This window comes from Corvus moneduloides, chromosome 13 (genome assembly GCF_009650955.1).
Source record: "Corvus moneduloides isolate bCorMon1 chromosome 13, bCorMon1.pri, whole genome shotgun sequence".
Classification (NCBI taxonomy): domain Eukaryota; kingdom Metazoa; phylum Chordata; class Aves; order Passeriformes; family Corvidae; genus Corvus; species Corvus moneduloides.
In genome coordinates, this window is record NC_045488.1 from 2,492,650 (window position 1) to 2,512,131 (window position 19,482).

General features: G+C 42.7%; 1 protein-coding gene and 1 long non-coding RNA gene across 3 annotated transcripts in view; one reads left to right on the forward strand and one right to left on the reverse strand.

Moving 5' to 3' along the window:
- The window catches only part of FBN1 (fibrillin 1), a 145,090-nt gene extending 131,321 nt beyond the window's left edge, over nucleotides 1-13,769 (reverse strand). The window contains exons 1-2 of one of the 2 annotated variants that reach the window (XR_004242873.1): nucleotides 13,707-13,769; nucleotides 13,015-13,286 (exon numbers count right to left, since the gene is read on the reverse strand). Coding sequence is in view for 1 of the 2 variants with exons in the window: in XM_032123291.1 (XP_031979182.1) it covers nucleotides 13,015-13,181 (167 nt within the window). In the remaining variant the exon portion in view is untranslated. The remainder of the gene's footprint in view (nucleotides 1-13,014; nucleotides 13,287-13,706) is intronic. The other variant, XM_032123291.1, reaches the window with a different exon arrangement.
- Nucleotides 13,770-13,911: 142 nt separating this feature from the next.
- On the forward strand, nucleotides 13,912-18,070 carry LOC116450633. Its single transcript, XR_004242874.1, has 2 exons — nucleotides 13,912-14,275; nucleotides 14,368-18,070. It is a non-coding gene; the product is annotated as an uncharacterized LOC116450633 (long non-coding RNA).
- Nucleotides 18,071-19,482: the final 1,412 nt, after the last annotated feature.

The following is a 19,482-nucleotide window of genomic DNA, read 5'->3' on the forward strand; positions in this document are numbered from 1 at the left end:
TCCATGCAAATAAAGCTAGTAAGAACAGCTTCAAAAATGAGAACATGTTCCTTCTTTTGTTTTATGCTTAATAATCTTAGCAGAGGAAAATGTTACAACCTCTATAAATATTGTGAGTTCCTAGGAACTGCTTTATTAAAATATTGTATACAGATTAGAGACAGATTTAAATGTTTACTGTTTTAGGAAAGGTTTCCTATTACTATTTTGTCCTTGGTCTTTCAGAAAGTTCTTCATTCCTAGTATTGCAATGTCTAAGTAAACAACAGTTACTTCATATGGTGAGGCAACTTAGGACAAACAATCTCAATACATGCAAACACTTCTTTATGCACGTTTTCTAACTAACAGAAGTTACATACTGTATTTATTTAGGGATATGCATTACTAATGCAATTTCAAGTATTCTGATTACACCAATTTCAGTGACACCTATTCTTTCCAACTACGGCCAGAAACTACTCTAAATTAAAGCAAGCACTACCATTACCAACTGGTTCTGGATAATTACAAAGTGGTAACTGAGGTGAATGTGAGCAACACAACTGGACTTGTTGGAGGGTCCTTTTCCCTTCCTGCAACTGATGTTACAGACTCAAAGTCTTATTCATTTAATTCCAGTGCATTCAGTTTTAGTAATGTCAGCTACTTCCCCGCAGGGCTATAACCATGTAACTTTTCCTAGAGTTCCCTGTTCATCAATGCCAAATGTTGCTCCACAATCATCTGCCAAGTAAGACTGGCAAGCAGACAAGTGAGATTGTTTTTCACCTTCTCCACTCAGAAGAAATAATGGAACTTATTAAGACAGATAGAATGGGTTTGTTGCTACCTGTTACAACCTACAGGCATAAACCACCCATTTCCGACTCCAGTTGGTGAGGATCTGTAGAAGGCTGATCATAAAGCAATGTTTATGTACTCTGTCAAACTTCAGTCTCAGCAAGTACGTGGCTTTAGGAACCATCTGGTCCACGTTAAGAGTCAGGAGCAGATTTCTGTGTCACAGAGAAACCTGGTTTTAAAAATCTTTTTCCAAAATGGGACTCTGGAAAACCTGTATGTGCCAGCAACCATGAAGTCAGAGACCCTGAGAGCCTTGAAGCTGTCCACAGGGTAGGCTAAGCCATACACCCAGGAGGCTCCAACTCTGATGCAGCATGCTTAGCTTTGAAAAAAGAAAAAAGTCATCAAACTGTACTTCCATGGAACGGTTTGAGCCTGACAAGGGCATTTTCCAGTGGAACACTTTTTCGTCAGAAAGTTGCTGTCTAGCTTATAAAAGAAACCCATACTAAAGTCTGAATGCTACTTCTTTGAGACAGAGGGAGTGTTCTTAAATTGCGCATATTTGAAAAGTGACTTTGAAAATAATTCGTTTTAAATTCATTGGTATTTATGAGGTGATCAGACACTATAGCAATAAATCTCCATAAATAAATAAAGTATTTGAGGCAATAATAAATAATTTGCCTCATGTAAAATCATGGAAACTATCAATCAAATTGTAAAGGCTCTATCATTGTACTTACTTTAAACAGTTACCCACTTTGTGTTAAATAGAGCGTATTTTCCTGCTGATATTATAAGCTATGAATAAAGTGTTTTATATTCTCATAAAACTGTTTTCCTGAACAGCACTACAAACAGAATTCAGTTATAAAATCTGATTTGTAATAAAAAAATAAGCAAAAGCATGTCTATACACCCTCAAAGCACCTACAGCACCTTCCTTTCACTCCAAAGCCCAGAGAAGGAAGAGAAACTCTCAGAACAAAGCTGTTACCATTGCAATTAGAAAAAAAAAAAAAAAAAAAGACAAGTCTTTCATTTTATTTTAGAGTCACTTAATGAACTTCTAAAGCATAAAAGGATTTCTGTAATGGTATGGTGCTGAGAGACTGGATGGCTGATGCCCAGAGTTTCATCAAAGATGTCCAAAGTAAACAAGATATTAGGTCTTTGATTAATGATACACAAGTAGAAATTCAGTAGTAAGTGAGTTGAATTATCAAAAGGCATTAGACATGAGTCATCAACTAGAAAAATCTTGGAACAGCAGAGAGAAAAAGGTTCATCTGGAAATTCTGATAACTAACACTTGAGAGTGATAGGCTTTCATAGATATTGACAGCACCTGCGTGCACCTAACTAGAAGATATTCTTCTTCAGAAACAGCCACAGGGGCCCTACACCTCATTACGAAGTAAAGCCTTGTCTGTCCTTTCCCAGCGTGCGGGGAATGAGGCCGGGCAGAACCGCAGCACCGGCTCCTTGAGATGGACGCGCGCGGTCCTGCCCCGGCCAGCGCGGGGATGCAGCACAGCCTCCGGCTGTCACACACTCTCAAATAAAATGTCCCCTTTCTCCACGGGGCAATACTGATGTCACCCACGGAAAGGACCGACTGGGTCTGTCCCTCCCGTGCTTCCAGAGCTCTGTCTCAGCAGGGACGCGTGGCTGCCCGGCTCCCCCGACCTGCAGCCATCACCCAGGCACTGCGGGTGGATTGGCGGAGCGGCCACACGGAGGTAAAATAACGAGAACCAAATCACGCTAAGCTTGGCAGAGTCTTCTTATCAGCTATAACCAGGCAGCGAGGGTACGTGACAGCCAGGGAAGTGAGGGAGCTGTTCAAAAGCCCTGTGTGAAGCCGGCAGCAGCGAACAGCCAGCCCGGGAATGGAAGGGACACCTCCGGCGTTGGGACTGTCCCCTCGGGGTCCCGGCAGAGGCACGGCCGGAGCCCCGTGCTGCAGCCACCCGGGGGGGAGGGCGAATTCTGCACATCTCCGCTCTGCCCTGCCTGTGACCCCTCGAGGAAATTGCAGCCCTCTCCGGAAGAAAGCATTGCCCATCAGCAACTCCCATGGGAGGAAGAGTTTCTGGCACTGCTGTGAGCGAGGCTTCAGGCAGAAATTTTGTCAGCAGCACTGCCATGCACCGGCCAACGCTGGCGTAATCCGCGCTGAATCAAACCCAAAGCACGGGTCTCAAATAAATTAGACAGAGACCAGACAGAGTGGGCAGAGAACAGCTGAGAGAGCAAGAGAAACAGCTGATCATCATTTAGAGCTGAGCTGAGATGCAGGGATACTGGGAAGGGGTTCTCATTGCTCCCTCAACTCAATTTTCCTCTCCCTAGGAAAATACACAGGGATTCCTCCTTGCAAGAGAATGTTTCATGAAAAGCTTCTATTAACTATTTGGCTGCAGTGGTTAGCATATGTTTAACATAATGTAGGGACCCAGTTTTCTGGCAGAAAAATACAATTTAAAACAATATCATCAGCCAATGGTTATTTTTAGAGAAGCCTTTGCCTATTTTTCTTCTTACGTGGGTAACTCTGGTAGCTGCTAAAACTGTACTCAGAACTATTTACTGATCATTTCCACATAAAATTGGAGTGATGCTTCCACACTTGCACTGGGGACTTAAAAAGAATGACAAACAGGAGGCTGGTCTTAAAAATGCGCTTGTCTGAGTCCAACCAATGTAATAAGAAATAGTAGTTAAGGCTCCAGAATGTGAAGATGAATAGCTTTTACTAGTAGGTTTCAAGAGAGACAAAATCAGATTGATACCTTTTGCTGTAAACCAGCTTTATGTACCTACCTAAACCTCTCAGTGTCTCCGAGTAAATACTAAAGGCACAGAGTGGCTCTGCTCTGCTGACTCCACTGGAGTTTTACTCAGCTTTCCCACAGAATCAAGAACTTCCACCACTGGAGAGAATCCAAACTTTAGTGGACACAGCCATGAGCAGCCTGATTTAAGTTCACCATGCTCTGGAGTAGAGGCTGGACGACATGGCCTTCCAAGATCCCTCCTCACTTAAATGACAGAAGCCAAGTATGCATAAATTAGAGGTCAGTATCTAAAGCAGCTCCTTTAACTGCGCTGGCACCTACCCCCTTCTCCAAGGAGCAGTGAGCAAAGCAGAACTGGGAAGGGAAGGTCTGGTTCCTAGTGGGATGCAGCAGTAACAGCTACAGCACATGACAGGCAGCAACCCTGACACAGCACTGAGCATCAAGGCCCAAGGAAGAAGCCTGGCTGTGCTCTGAACTCACCACTCTCAGCAAATACACCCACAGACTGAAAAACTTAACTGTGCATTGGACAGAGCCAAAAACACAGACACAGGTCTGCATTTAGCATGCATAAGGCTCATTTCCAGGTATCTCAAATAGTTTAAACAGGGGTTTATTTTCTGTTGTTTAGCTAAGTATTATAAACATGGGATGTTTTTATCACTGTGCCCCTTTTAACCATTCAGTGAAGATCATTAAGAGAACCCTTGAAACTATTTATTTCAATCGTATAAAAGGAAAACCTACAAAACTATGCTAAACTCTGGAACAAACACAAAATTTAGTTTCTATTATACTATAAAGAATAAGCAGGCACTTTTAAGCAAAATGTATTTTTTACATACAAAGGATTGCATCTGATGAACTCATTTTTACACTGCAATAAGCAAGCCTGTGCCATGCAGAGAGCCTAATATGATAACTATTTCTCACTCTGACAGTAAGGATACTGCTGTCCCAGAATCCTGGCTCAGTTCAACTAAAAAAATAACACGCTGAGCAGCTCTACGGGTATCTTTGGCTCTGGCCTACGTGCAAGTCAAGAGTTCAAAATGACATGCAAGTTTCCTGCAGCAGCACTGAACACTTTTCTAACCCTAACCTCCATCACACTGTGACAGCTTAATACAGCAATCCAACAAGAGCATTTGACATTAAGAGAATTCTTCCACACTTGCTCTAAAAACCCAACCCTGTTTTTTGCAGGGACACGCTCATCTAACCTGACAGCCAGGCATTGTTCTCATTCATAGCCAGGGACAGACGCATTTCTGGCATGTATTCCTTTCATTGTTCCACTTGAGAATGTCAATGGGTCCAGCTCAAAACCCATCTACATGGCTGTATAAGACATGTAAAGTACAAGTATGTCACCACAAGGAACTATCTGCCAGGCCAGACAAGTGCAGCGGGTCAACAGGAAGGATCCATCAGGTATTTTCTTAAAACAAACACACACAAAAAACCCCAACCAAACTAAAAAGATATATTCAGAGGCCAAGAACTCTTTCCTATTTGGCAGCACTAAACAACGTGCCATGGGAAATGGATGTAACTGTGGGCTAAGGCAATGCTTAGCTGTCCAGATGTCACTTGCAACGGGAACAGGGAGAGATCATTTCACACCTCCAGGTCTACTTCCCACACTCACCATGTACCCACTAATGGTTATTGAGGAGGCAAACCTCTAACAGTTTCCCAAAGGAAAGCACACAGGGAACTCAGGATTTCTGCCAGCCCGTGCCCAAGTTAAGCAGCAACACAAGGGCTGGTGTGGGGCACACTGGCCAGACAAGCCCAAGGCCAGCCAGCCCCTCGTTGAGGCTTCCCAGGAGGCTGCAGGCTGTGCTGGTGTCACCCACCATCCCCACTGTGGAGGACACCCAATACTCTAGGCAGTCTCCTATACCTGGCACTTGCATCAATACTGTCAGAGAATGCCCTCAGGTGTTAAGCAATGCTATTAATTTGTGTATTAAGTGCTCTCCCTTAGGCTACTGAAGATTTATTCTAGGTAAGTTATCAGTATTTCTCCTCCTCCCTTCACTACACGCTATTCTAGCCTGTCTCTCTCCTTGCTGGGACAGTGACTCCGTATTTTCAAAAGGCCAGTTACCTGCACATCTATCATAAGGAAACAGGAAAACCCCAATGATACAGATCCCACTGTTTTAGTTGAACTCGTCCCTAGCAGACACTAATTTATTCTGTACACAGAGAAGAGAAAAAGATGGAATATTAGTGGGAAAAACAAAGAAGAAAAGAGACAGGAAAATAATGTTCCTGAAAGGAAACAAATTTTAGTTTGAAACCTCAGCTGAACATCACTGGATATTCTGATGTCCTCCAGCAAAACATGAGAGAGAGAGAAGCTTGAAAAAGAGGATGAAAATGATTAAGACCGTAGACAAAAGAACTGTGGCTTTCATTTGGTATTTCTGAGGCTATAATGGTCATGAATCATTTCATAAAATGAGAAGTAGAAAGGAAAACAACAGATTCTCCAGCAAGTCAACACTGAAAATATTTTTCCAGATAAAAGCTAGACCTCCTTCATACTTCAGTGAAGATCTGTAAGCAAAACCAGAAGGCAGAGGTTTTATTTTAACAGGCTACATTTTACATCCCAAGGTACCTTCCAAAGAAGAGCCCAACTTTCCTCAAGTGTCACGAAAAACCAAATGGTTGTCCTCACACCTCTATCTGCACACCAGCCTTAGCATGAATGAGGCTGTTCAGTAGGTCTGAAATCCTTTTTAAAATATTAAATAAGTACAACCAGGTGGGAAAGTCAGAATGGATGAGAAAACAATCAAAAGAGAAATGTAAGATCAAAAAGCTACAAATATATTTCCCAGCACATTGCAATGGTTAATCAGAAACAACCCAGGCCACAATTGCTCCGTTCTACAAAAATATTTACTGAGTCTGGGGAGCAAGACCAAAGTGACAGACATGCCTGTATATCCTCTTCATGTTTAGGGTTCATTAAGGAGATGAAGAAGAAGGATGAGATGGGAGTCAATCTCATTGCAACACAAAAAAGTTAATGATTCATTTCTTACTATTTTTGTACGTGCACATTCAAAGATCTCAAGGTCCTAAAGTCTTTTTTAAGTAGAGATGGCCTCCTATTACCCAGTGTCTATCACATTTCTACCAAGAGGAAGTTTTCCTAGTTATCCACACAGCTAAATATTTGGGGTCTTTCATATTGGGTAACACTGTTCTAACAATCACAGGTTAGAACAGTTGCTCAATCCGTGAACATATTGAAAGTCACCCTTGTCAAAATGTATTGAAGTTTATACACTAAACCTTAAGTTTGCAGGATGGAAGATGAATGACAAAGACTGTCCCAAGTGAGCAGCAATGCTGAGCAACACACCACAGGAAAGGAAAATAAGCATACAGGGAAACAGAAGCTGCAGTCTTATTTGATAAGGATGACTGTAAGTGAAGCTGACAGATGGACTGTTCCTGCCAAGCTCTAACCCAGACATCCTCCCTTTGCTCCCACGTCAACTGAGAGCAGCCCTCTGCTAACTTCAAGTCTGCATCCTCAAGCCCAGCACAGCCCCAAAGGCTCTGACACCACTGTGTGAAGCTGCACACAGAGCAGAAGCTTATCCAGTGACAAGGCAAACAGACCCAGATGACATCGAATCTGGTGAACAACTTGTGGAACCACCACTGAACAAAAAATGTGTCCTGTGCTGGCTAACAACAGGGGAGAAGTCTACTTTTATAAATCTTAAATAGGCTGAGGGAAGTGCAGCTATGCCTAGCCAGAGTTTCTTCTGTCTCCTTGAAGCAATTCTGTCAGGAAACCTGCACTGGAAACTGAAAATTACTGCACTCTTCTCCAACAAGACACACTTTCTGCAGGTGCTGTTCTTCCCCCGACCCTTTATGCCTCCAGTTTCTGAAGACAGTACACCCCTGTCAATAAAAGTTCAATTAAACACTAAGAAACAGATGAGAAACTCTCCAGAAAGACACCACCACACATAAGAGTAGACAACTGCGTAACAAATCCACAAAAGGAAACGATTACCTGGAGCACAAAGAAAGAGACAAAGTACAATCCACAACATCCCTTGTGTTCTGAGTGGGATTAATCTGTTTGTAACCTGCCAAGCAATTAAGTCACAGCAACAATGAGCCTTGAAGGACCCCTCAGGATGTAGGACAGTAAGGTACCTTCCTGTGATGGGGCACAAAGTGACAATACTGATGTGAAATACATGAAAGCTACCACAGGCCAGCTGTGACTGGTCCTGCAGCATCTGGGGCAGTGTATCAGCCAGCCTGATACAGCCAAGAGCTATGCAGACAACAATGAATAAATAGATACATGAGGGGAAGAAAGGAAAATAATTACATCCAGTCTTGCCTTCCTGATCTTCAACATGTCACCTTGGCACAGTGGTGCTGGGTCACAGGAAACCTGCTTCATCTTAGTCTCACCAGCCGATTTTACAACACTTCCAAAACAATCTTGTTCCATACGGTACATCATGAATGCTGCTACACTGTTTATTGTACCCCTTTTCCTCTGTTTTCTCTATTTATGACCTACTACCATCAAATGGCAAGAAAGTATTTATCTAATGTATTTTAGGAGAGGCACGTGGTGCTTCAAAACCATTTGCGTCCCGCTACCATATAATATTAGAAAAGATCACAGAGAGGAAGACTGGCTAAGCTGTTGGTAACAGAATCACATGTGCCTGAGAGCCTCCCCAGTGAAAGGGAGGCTACAACAGTATTCACCAAGAGTTTTAACCACAGGTTTCACTGGCATGGCCAAAGTGAATGAAGTCCTAATTCTGCCCTACAAACTACAAAGGTCTAGAAGTCTATCCCCAAAACTGATAAACCAGAATTCTGATTAAGGCTGTGCCTTCTAAAGAGATGCTGTCCAAATGACACAATTTGAATATCTAAATGGAGACTACAAGGACTACAAAGCCCTGGAGATTATTTCCTTTTTACTGTTTTTCTTCTGCTCCATGAAGTCACACCTACATCAAATCACATCATACCAAAAGAGAGGAAACACATATATGAGGCACAGTGCCAATATCTTGTGAGCTTATTTCACTCCAGAACTAGATTTCCAAGCACCATGCAATGCCAAAAGAACAGCACCACAACCATTGGCAAATACATTCAGAGAGGTGCAGAATAGTAACACTACATGTAGTTGCCAAAGACTTCAGGTTGCACACTAGGATGTGCTGGAACAAAAGTTCTTCATTCTCCATGTAAGCTTTGCCCCACAGGCACAGAGGACTGGAAGGAGTCCAGCCATGCCACCTGGAAGCCAGGTGAGTGCTCCAGCACATTGGGTATTACAGCAACCTGCATGTATTTTTAATTAAGTTTTTTATTTCCAAGTATTCAGGCTGCCTCCCGCTTGCAGAGTGACATTGACAAGGTGTGGCACCAGCAGCTGCCCAGAGGTGTTGAGGCCACAAGTGGCAAGAAAAATGTTTGGAGGTTTTTCAGTATAAACAAGTATTTACCAGTACAGAAAGTCTGCTTTTCTTCAGCAGGCTTTTAGTGGTAAATATTGGTTTAAAACAAAAACCAGAAGCCCTAATTATATAGTTGAACACTAGAATTAAGTTATAGATTTATGAGATTTATTCTATTGCAGGGAGCACTGATGCATAAAAGGGGTCAAGTCCAACCAAGTTTACTCAGGGAAGCTGTATCAGTAAATCTGTGGTCTTCATTTGAGATAACCAAAAGAAATTGGTCCAAAAAGCTCAATCCCCTGTTGAACACCTATAATCGAAGACCTTTACGAATCATTTTGGAGCCAACTATTTTGCTCTGCAATATTCGCTATAATTTCAACGTAATAAAAACAAAGAAATTAAATCATTCTTGCACAAATACATTTAATTAGTCTCCTAATTAGAAACACGTCAGAATTCAGCTATCTTGAAGAAATTTCAGTTCTTTCAAAATTTCTGCTATTTGTTAGGCAAATCATTGCTTTCTTTGGCCATTATACTGAGAAGAGACTGATAAACATGACAAACATTGCTTAAAATATTAACAACTGACTGCTACCCATTAGTGTTTAAAGTCATCTAGCATCATCAGAAAATGAGAAATCCTAACTAATCCTAAAATCTTTGAGTACGATACTTCTTGTATTCAGACAAGTACCAATCAAATCAGCAGTAAATTATTTTTTACTTTATATTGAAAGACATATGAATGGTTGCCTTCAAGTATGTATTGTTTAGAAAGAACTTCCCTCTCATGGCCAATTTTTCATGGTTTATTTCTTACAGAAGCTGACACTGCATTCGTAGGTGCTTAAGGGGTAGCAGGATAATGGCTCGATGCCTTATAACTCAATACAGTAACATCTGTGATAAAGTTCTGGGAATCTGGACAAGTGTCTCACTAGCAGCTTATTATTTTAACTTGCTGAATCACAATGGATTCCAGCAACATTTCCATGACCAGAGAGTCTGGTTATGTTTTTTAATAATTACTGCCTTTATTCTGATTGCTTTCTGATCACTTAGAGACACCAGCACATAAATACACATTGCAACAGGCCAAACACAGATGGTATTAAAAGACTTCCCCTCTAATGCCTCCATAGCAGGATTGATTCAAACTACATAAGCAGCAAGGGTAAAGTCTTAAAATGAGAAGCTAAGAGGCACTTCCAAATAATTTATAATTACTACAATTAAAACATGCTTCTAAAATCACATTATACATTCGGACAGCTCACAGGCATAAACAACGAGGCAAAGGTCACACAGATGAAAGCAAACATCTCCTGCAGTCAACAGCTTGCAGTAAAAAATGTTAAGCAGGAGAAATCATGAGAATTGAAACAGATCTTGGGCTTCATTTTAACCTACAAGTCCAGAATTCACACAGACTAACCTCAATACTTTCAAATGCTAAAGACTTTCAATAGTCATTATAATCAAACACACAAAAAGAATAAATGTAAAGGGTTTGCTCTAAAAACGTATCCCCGTGGGCCTTACAATCAGAGCAAGAGTTCATTTCAAAATGAAAAGAAAGTCTTAGTCAACTGCAATAACATGAAAATAAAGTTTCCCAGCATCTGTTATGACTTGTATTACAATTATCAGATTCCCAAATGCATTTGTACTGACGAACAAGTTAAAAAAATACTATGTCTTCTTGTAAAATCATATTTTTAGTGTTTCAGTCCTCCAATTACAATGAATAATGTATATACGGTTCCTGTACATTCAAAATATGTTTTCCATCTGTCCTTCCAAAGAATTCGTTCCAACCTTGTCTGTTAAAATGACAGTTCTTTTTATTCACGCTGTACAGTACAGTACCGCACCTAAGAAAGTGCTCAAACTTCTAAACCGGAAATATCCAGCAGGATTCACCCAACAACTATCAAAATTACTGTCCTCCAAGCAATTTGGGAACTCTATACTCAGCCTAAAATCAGGGTTACAAAAAAAGATATAACAAGAAACTAAACTAATAATTTGTTTTGTCTTCATCTCAGTTCATCTGGCAAATTATTACATCCTTGTTAAGAATCTGCTTCCCAGGGGCACTCACTCTTATTTGTAATATTCAAAAAAACTAAGATACAGAATACCTAAAATTTATGTTGACATTACCTCTAGATTTGCAGCTTACTAAGCAGACATGTAACTCATAGATAATAGACAATAAAAGGAAGAATTATTGCAAAGGACATAAAATATGGCAGGCTTCTGTTAAGCATAAGAATCAACTCAGAGAATTAAGTACTTACCCTAATCCATTTTAGATTCCAAAAATAATTAACACTTGAAATATCATTCCTGGATGCACTGTTATTACTGTCCAAAGAGCACAGGTTAGAGTGACAGTTATATACACCAAAGAAATCTTATCCTCAGCTAAGGTGCCTCTAACTTCCACCAAGTCAGCACAGCGTGCTAGATGGCACACTCTGTGCCACTGAGCAAAAAAGGGTGTTTATCAGTTTGATATTAGCTCAGAGTTCTACAACAACACAGATTATTAAAACACCCTGAAGAATACAGGCACTTTCTAATAAAAGCTTTTCCTTATCGTCTTTTATTGCTTGCAATTAGTCCCTCAAACTCTGTACATCCTTCTCACCACCTAGACTGTCACATCTACTTTGGATCTGCTCTGTCCAACTATTTACTTTGTGACAAGGTATAAGGAAATTAAATAAGAGAGTCTGATCCTACAAAATCAGATCCATGAAAAACAGTGCTGACAGCTTGCATCCATTTTTGCAGCATGCAGACCTAAAAACACAAACCTTTTTCAATCAGGCAAGCATTAAAAAAGCCAAGATTGTAAATCGAAATATAGGTAAAAAAGTACTGCAGAACTATGAGGAAGTTAGCAAGAAATTAAAGCATATTCATCAAGGCCTCTAACAATAAAGTTCTAATAGCTCCTTTTTGAGGAAATGGGGGGGTAAGAAAGTAGCCTGCATCCCTTACAGAACCGTAACTGTTTTAATGCAATTTTTGTTACACAAAATTTTGTCCTCTGTCTGACAACAGAAAAAATCTGGCTATTGGCTGAAAAGGCACATTGGATCACCTGAGAAAGGAAACTTCTTTTTTATTATTTTATTACAAACTTTTCACCTAGATTTTCAGCTGCACATGCATGCAATGCCTTTCAGCTGACTTCACAACTATTTTTGCATTGGAAAGGTGTTCCATTAGAATTGGGAAAAGTTTGCCTGACGCAGATTTAGCTCGCCAAAAAACCTCTCTGCTAAGCATGTACCACAATGTTTCATAAGAAATTACACTCTTGTATGCTTGGGCTCACTCATACTAGTACTAGATAGTTAGACAGTCTACTTGAGAGCAGAATGGACATCACAAAAGGTTCAAGGCGGAGATGAAAGAGGACAGCTGATGGAAAGGGCATGCTGTGGGCTCCAGGCATCACCGTTATCCTGCTTTAGGCAAAGCAGAAGCGCGGGATGCGGAAGGAATGCACAAGCCCACAGCGTGCCTTTATCTAAGGCCTTCCTAGAAGATAAATCAGCAACCCCCGCGCTGCTGCGGCTCATCCTCACGAAGCATCGCCCACCCAGAGGCGAAGAACGGCTGCAGGTCGCAGAGGACCCAGCACCCGGTCCCGCGGGGGGGGCTGGCAGGGTGGCGGGGCTCCGAGCCCAGGCGCTACCCTGCGGTGCTGCCGGCGGCGTTCGGCGCCCCCAGCCCAAACCGCTCCTCGGTACGGGCAGCCCCAAGGGGGCTCGGGGAGCTCTCGCACCCCCAGAGCTCCAGGGGTTCTGGCTGTGGATGCACACACACTCACACCCGCAGGCAGATGTACACCGGCTGCCCGGCCCGCGCCGCGGCACCCCGGGAGGGGCCGGGGCCGGCCCCGCACCTACCCTTTGAGCGCGTCGTGCCCGCCGCCGTGCCCTCGCCTCTTGGCCCGGCTGGACCGGCTCTCCTTGGCGCTCACCCCCTCGGCGTGTCCGGCGGCGGCGGCGCCCGCCTGGGACGCCCACAGCACGGCAACTCCCAGGGCGATCCCCAGCAGCCGCCCCCGCCACATCGCGTCCCCCGAGCCCCCGGGCTGCGAGCGGCCGCTGCCTCCTCTCCGCCGCCGAAGACCGCCGGTCCCCGCCGCCCTGTCTCCGACCAGCCTCTCCAAGGCGAGCTGCGAGGGGAGAAATGAGGAGGAAAAGGAGTTAGGGACCGAGGAAAAGCGGCCGCGCCCCCCCCGCGCCCCCCGCCGCCTGCCCCCGCGCCCCGGCGCCGTCGGCCCCCGGCCAGCCCGGCGCTATCGCGCCCGCGAGAGGCGGCGGCCGCGGGGGATGGCGAGGGGCTGCCCGGGGCCGCGCGGGCTCTGCCTCCCCTCCAGCAGCATCCGCGGGGGCTCCCGCACCCGCCGCGGACAGACCGCGGCCGCCGCCACCGCTCCCGAAGCCGCTCCGGGGCTGGAAGCGTTCCCCGGGGATGAACCCTCCCGGCTCCCCGAGCCGGGCACCGCTAGAGCCGCAGCGGCCGAAGCGCCGCGGGCAGGAGCCCCGCGCCCAGCCCGCCCGCCCCGGGAGAAGCCGCTGCGAGGGGCGCGCACCCGCTGGAGCCGCCGCCGCCGGCTGCCGTTCCCGCTGCTGTTCCAGCTGCGGCCGCTGCACCCACCGCTAATCCAGCTGCGGTTCCAGTGCCCCCTCCCTCCTCCTCCTCCTTTTTCCCCTCCTCTCTCCCCCCCTCTCCTCTTCAAGTATCGCCCGCCCAACTCTTTCTCGCGAGAGAGAGGGGAATAAAAATGTTCCCCCCACCCCCGAGCCGCCAACCCGGGGGCTCCCAGCGCTGCCCGGGCGGCCTCTGGCCCGCCCCGCCGTGGGTCACCTGCGGCCGGCCCGGGGCTGGCGGGATGCTCGGCTCCCAGAGGCTCCCCGGGAGCCGCGGGTAGCGTGCGGTGCTGCCCGGGAGGACGCGGCGCTCCCGCTCCCTCCGCTTCGGAGGCGGCTGCGGCCAGGCAGCGCTGCCAGCTCGGGTTACCCCGCGGGTCCCCGGCTCACACGGCGGCAGAAGCATCAGCGCCTGGGGTAGCCGTAATGCTGAGCCAAGTGTGTCAGACAGGAGTGAGGAGGAACCGAAGGAAGTGCCCGCCTATACCTCCGTCTAAAGGCATATAGATAGGTATGTGTAGAGGTATCTGTCTCCTAGAGGTGCAGCATTTTGCATCTATGGCTTATGAAAAATAACATAAAGGTATCTGTTTCCCTTATAAGGAAAAACAGCAACGATGGTGGCTTTACCGGAGAGGCTGCTGCAGAATGAATAATGCACTTTCTAGTAACTAACATGGCACAGACACCAAGGCACCGAGCTCTTCTGTACCTACTCCTATATCTCCACAGCCAGCTCCAGAACAAATGCCTGCCTCATCCTTCTCAAGGAAAGGAAGCCCTGCAGTTTTTATTTATGGTTTAAATCAAAAAGAGCAACCACTACGAACACCTGAAAGGTAGAACGTTTTTATACTGAAATAACTGAGGAGGGAACACAACACAACACAGTTAATAGAGTTCAGACCCAGATTCTATATGCTCCTATCAAGTAACTCTCTGAACCAGGATTATCCCATTTCAACAAACACAGGAAATACAAAACAAACAAAAAGCAAACCAATTAGACTGAACGTAAATGATACTTATGGATTCTGCTGCTGCTCACATATAAATATTTTGGCAGAAACGTTGGATTCCTAATTTGCAGGTATTTCCCTTTTTTGTTAGTTTCAGGCAGGTACTGATGGTAAGTGGTTCTGTAGTATTGAATTGATGTTGCAAATGCTCAGCTGCGCAATTTCATAAGCAAGCAGCTGCCCCCACACAGCAGCTGTCAAACCACCACCCTGCCCAAAGATAAATGCATGGTGTATTCTGCCACTAATACAGTCTCAGGAAAAGAGGAAGTAGTGTGTAAGATTTCCTAGAACCAATCTCTGTTTACAGCTGAATTGTAGGTGACACAAGGTATGACAGATGCTATTTGAAATACAGAGTTTGAATCAGTTTACAGTAGTTTATATACTACATATTTAAATATGCATTATCCTTCTAAACACACATAGAAGTATCTAAACTATGTACTCACCACAATAGCAGCTTTCTAATCCTTTTGGCTGATTTTTATCATCAAGAAAAGTGCTAGATTCTGCAAATTACAAAACAGTCATTTGATTTTGACCATTTCAATGTCACTGTTCAACAGTTTACTGTTAAAACTTTCAGGTGCAATGTATAAGGTAAAAGGTAGATGTGAAATACTACGAGATACTGGCCCAAGAAAGAAGTCAGGGAGTACAGAGTATGCCACTTCAGTGTGCCTGAACAAGGCTCAGGACAGTAGCAGCCCACACTTTATACCACTATTTTGTAACGTGCAAAATTAACAAATTAACTTCAATTCTGCAAGCAAAGTATTACTGATTTGCAGCTTGCACCACAGAAGTAGATGTTACGGGTTGTGATTAATGTGAAATGTTCATTTTCCTGTTACAATCTAGTTGAATAAATAGGAATTTTATTTTTCAAAGTTTTTCTTGTTTGTCTAACACACAAGTATACAAAGATAAGATTTTTTTTATGGCTATGCTGGTTGAAGAGACAATATAGCATTGTCTAAAGGATTTTGTATTTCTTTTGCAGTGTCAAATTAAAATTTTCTCAAACCCAAAAAGAGATGAAGAAAAGGTGGTAGTAATTACCCCTTCAATCAAGAAATTCAGGACACGCAGTACGTTGATATACAGTTCTCTTCCTTCACTATCCTCTATGCATACAGCAAAATCTAAACATTTACTTAGTGAATATAGAAGTTAAACTGAGCCACTGCAAAAATGTCATCAGGTATTTACTAAATACGTTTATAATGTGAAGATAGAATTTACCAGTAAACAAAAGTGAGTTATGAAAGGAATTCTGGGTTGCTATTTACTCAAACATTCTTTTGGTTTCAACATTTTCTGTTTCAACTGCTTTAATTTTGTGGATGATCTACCAGAAAAATATCTAGTCTGTGTCACAGGCTAATGGGGTGACTTTCTCATATCTCCTAGCACATTTTATGATGTATTTTTTTGGTATCTTGCATGGTTGCAGAAATGGGGATTACACTATATGAAGTAATGTTACATGATATGTGGGCTGCAAGTTCATTAATCTGGTGAAATATGTAGCACATCATCAACTTCTGGTGTGTCATTTTAAAGAATATGCTTATACATTAGAAGTACTTACATTGTTGACAACTTTAAAATAGTGCCCACCTGGGTTCTCAAACCACTAGAAAAATACATTGTCATAAGCCAAGGACTTAAAACAACTTCTGCTCTCTGCTGCTGAACAGAGCTGCTAATAAGGGTCATCCACTCTTTCCCACAGCCACTTGAGTCTCTGCAAACATTTGGACTCTGAAGAACATCTAGACAAACAGATTTCTATATGGTCTCCAAAACACTTGTCAGCCACTTGAAGTTTTACTTAAGGAAAAAAAAAACAAGGCAACTAAGAAGCAATTCTGATGATCCAGTTGATCACCATTTCCTGTGACAAACAGAAAGATGAACTCTTAGATTAACCGAGATCCAGCAACTCAGTGATATTTGAGTTCCTTGATCAAACCATGCAATCAAACCCAAAAATAAAAGACACCAAGAACAAGACATATAAGATCATTGCAACACGCACACTGGAATTTTCCATAACATATAAGCAACTATTTTTCCACAATGCTCATTCTTCCAGGTGATTTTGAGACTCTTGTAGCTGTATTTTGGAAGACATAGATGACATGGCTTGTGGTGGCAGGGCCCAGAATCAGGGCAGGTTAATTACAGGTTGATTATAAGAGGGACTGATAGAAGAGACATAGACTACACTTTACAGCTGGGTATCACCAGGGAAACAATGACCCTAAATATTCAACTCTACACACACTTTAAATCAAGACCAGTACATTCCTCTTGTGAAAGACACGCTACTTGCTAACCATGCCTTGGTGCACCTCCCTGTGTTTATCAGCATCATGAACAGAAATCATTTTACACAGTGCCCAAATTATTAACATGTAACTGATCCTCAGAGACATACCTATTTGTCCTGCTATTTGGCTCCCATAAAAACACTGAACTGAAATTTTCAGTGCTGGTGATCTTCGTGCTCAGCAGCAGAGGTGCAAAGTACTGGTCTCCCTCCTTGCTGGCCTTGGGCTGGCCAGTCCATCTTAAACACTCCTTCCTCTCCTCCTGAAGGATGGTGAGCAGAATTGTCATATTTCAGGCAAATTGTTGTGAACTGTTGCAAATAAAAAAATCTCACTGGAAATACTGTGATATGCTGGGAGCTCATTTCATAAAGTGTTTCTTTATTTCAATTTGTATGAACTTTTGCAATAATTGCATTTTTTTATTCTGTAAATTTACTCTAACCCAAGTGAGCAAAAATAAGTATGTCCATCTTACATGTTTCTTTATTAAGAGGGCCTTTATTATGCCAATGAAAACAAATAGTGTGGGAAAGTTTTAGTGTGTGTATTTTTTTAAGTACGTTACAAGCACAAACAGTAATTACATCCAGACAACCAATTAACTGGTTTAAATCTAAAAAAATAAAATAAATTAGGTAACTCGAAATAAAACAAGTATCCATTTTTCTTAATGCTGTTGGGTCAGACAAGCTGTGATAAGTAGCTATGGAGTTCAGTAATGATAGATATGGGGACATATTTCACCCAAGACTTTAACTTCATTTTTACAAATGATTTTATTTGAAGTTTTCATCTGTCAGCGGAGTTTACAGTGATGGAGAAGGAAATCCAACCTACATAAGCATATAATTCCATAACTTGTGATACTGTGCAAAGTGTTGTAATATTTCTGTAATATAAGAAATATAAGAAGAAATAAAATAAGTTCTTTCTTGGCTTAGACATTAGGGGCCTATGTGCTGCTGCAGAAATTACAATATTTTATCTCAGTTGTATCTGAAGTGAGCATAAACATATTACATTTTATTACATTCAGAGCACATCTCTCCTGTTTATGCCTCTATGAAATAGTTTTAGCACAGATCTCATGTTGTTCTAAACAAAATAGCACTTTTAATTTAAAAGAACAAGGCAAATTTTTGTATCACCCCACCAAGAACCAGACATTTGTCCTCACTAAGATCTGCATGAAACAGATGTGCTTTCTCCTCTAAAACACCTGGATTCCTCAGTATCAGTGACAAAGAAAGTACAAGGAAACTCAAAAGAGGGCCTAATTCAGACATTCCCTTCTCGGTATTTTTTTAAGGAATGTTCTATACCCCGTTCAAATGAGATCTAAAACTCGATCTCATTTTAAATCAATCCTTACCCAGTAAGGGTGAAACTTCTTGCACATCTCCATTTGCTGAAGGCAGCTTCCATTGTCAGAGTTATTCATGGGGGTCCTAAAGAAAAGAGAACTAAACCAGAAGAAATCCTATGACTTTCATTCTGTCGTCCAGGTAGGGGAAGCACCAACCTATTTTTGTAAGACTAGGGTTGAATAAAAATACAACTAAAATACAGTGGAATTTTATTTTTAATCCCAATCTAATATACCTACAGTGATGTATTTAATTCTATGTGTACTGCTAGAAAATCTAGTTTAACAATAGCAATTGCTTCTTTGATTTAAAAATAAGAATTTTAATCCACCCTTAGTGCAAGAAAAGGAAATATATATACTACTACTTTCTGTCAGCTAATAACCCTGTCAAATTTAATGGGAATTTTGCCAGAGTAACAGTTGCAAGCCAAGCTTCCTCAGTCTTACATTTGTCCCCATGACCTCTTAAATCCCACCTGTAAACTCAGAAGCAAAGTGAAACAACTTTCATGGCTTAGCATAAAATACCAACTGATAGGGGAATTTCCAGCCTAAAACATTGAGCAAAATGGATATAGCTTTTTATCCAAATTAATACATTCCAAGTGGGTGGAAATCAGTAACCAAGAGCCTCTTGTAACTCTGATTTATGCAGAACTCCCTACTGACTCCAACAAAGACAGCTGAATCAGGCCCTACATTCCTTCAAACACTGTCAGCAAGGGATTGGGTGTCTCTGCCTCTGTTTTCCATCCTAGTGCTCCTCTGGCTATGCGACGTCTCTGTTGATAGGGAGTTGCCCCATGATGCAGTTGAAATAATAAAATAGGTAATAAGAGACCAGGGATTAGACTCTGAACCCACCACATTCCATTTGCAAGGCCCTTCCTTTGAGAAATAACACTATGAGAGCATTGCATACAGCTCTCATAGAATCAATGATGAGTTTAAATTGGAAGGGACTTGTGAAAGTCATTCAGTCCAG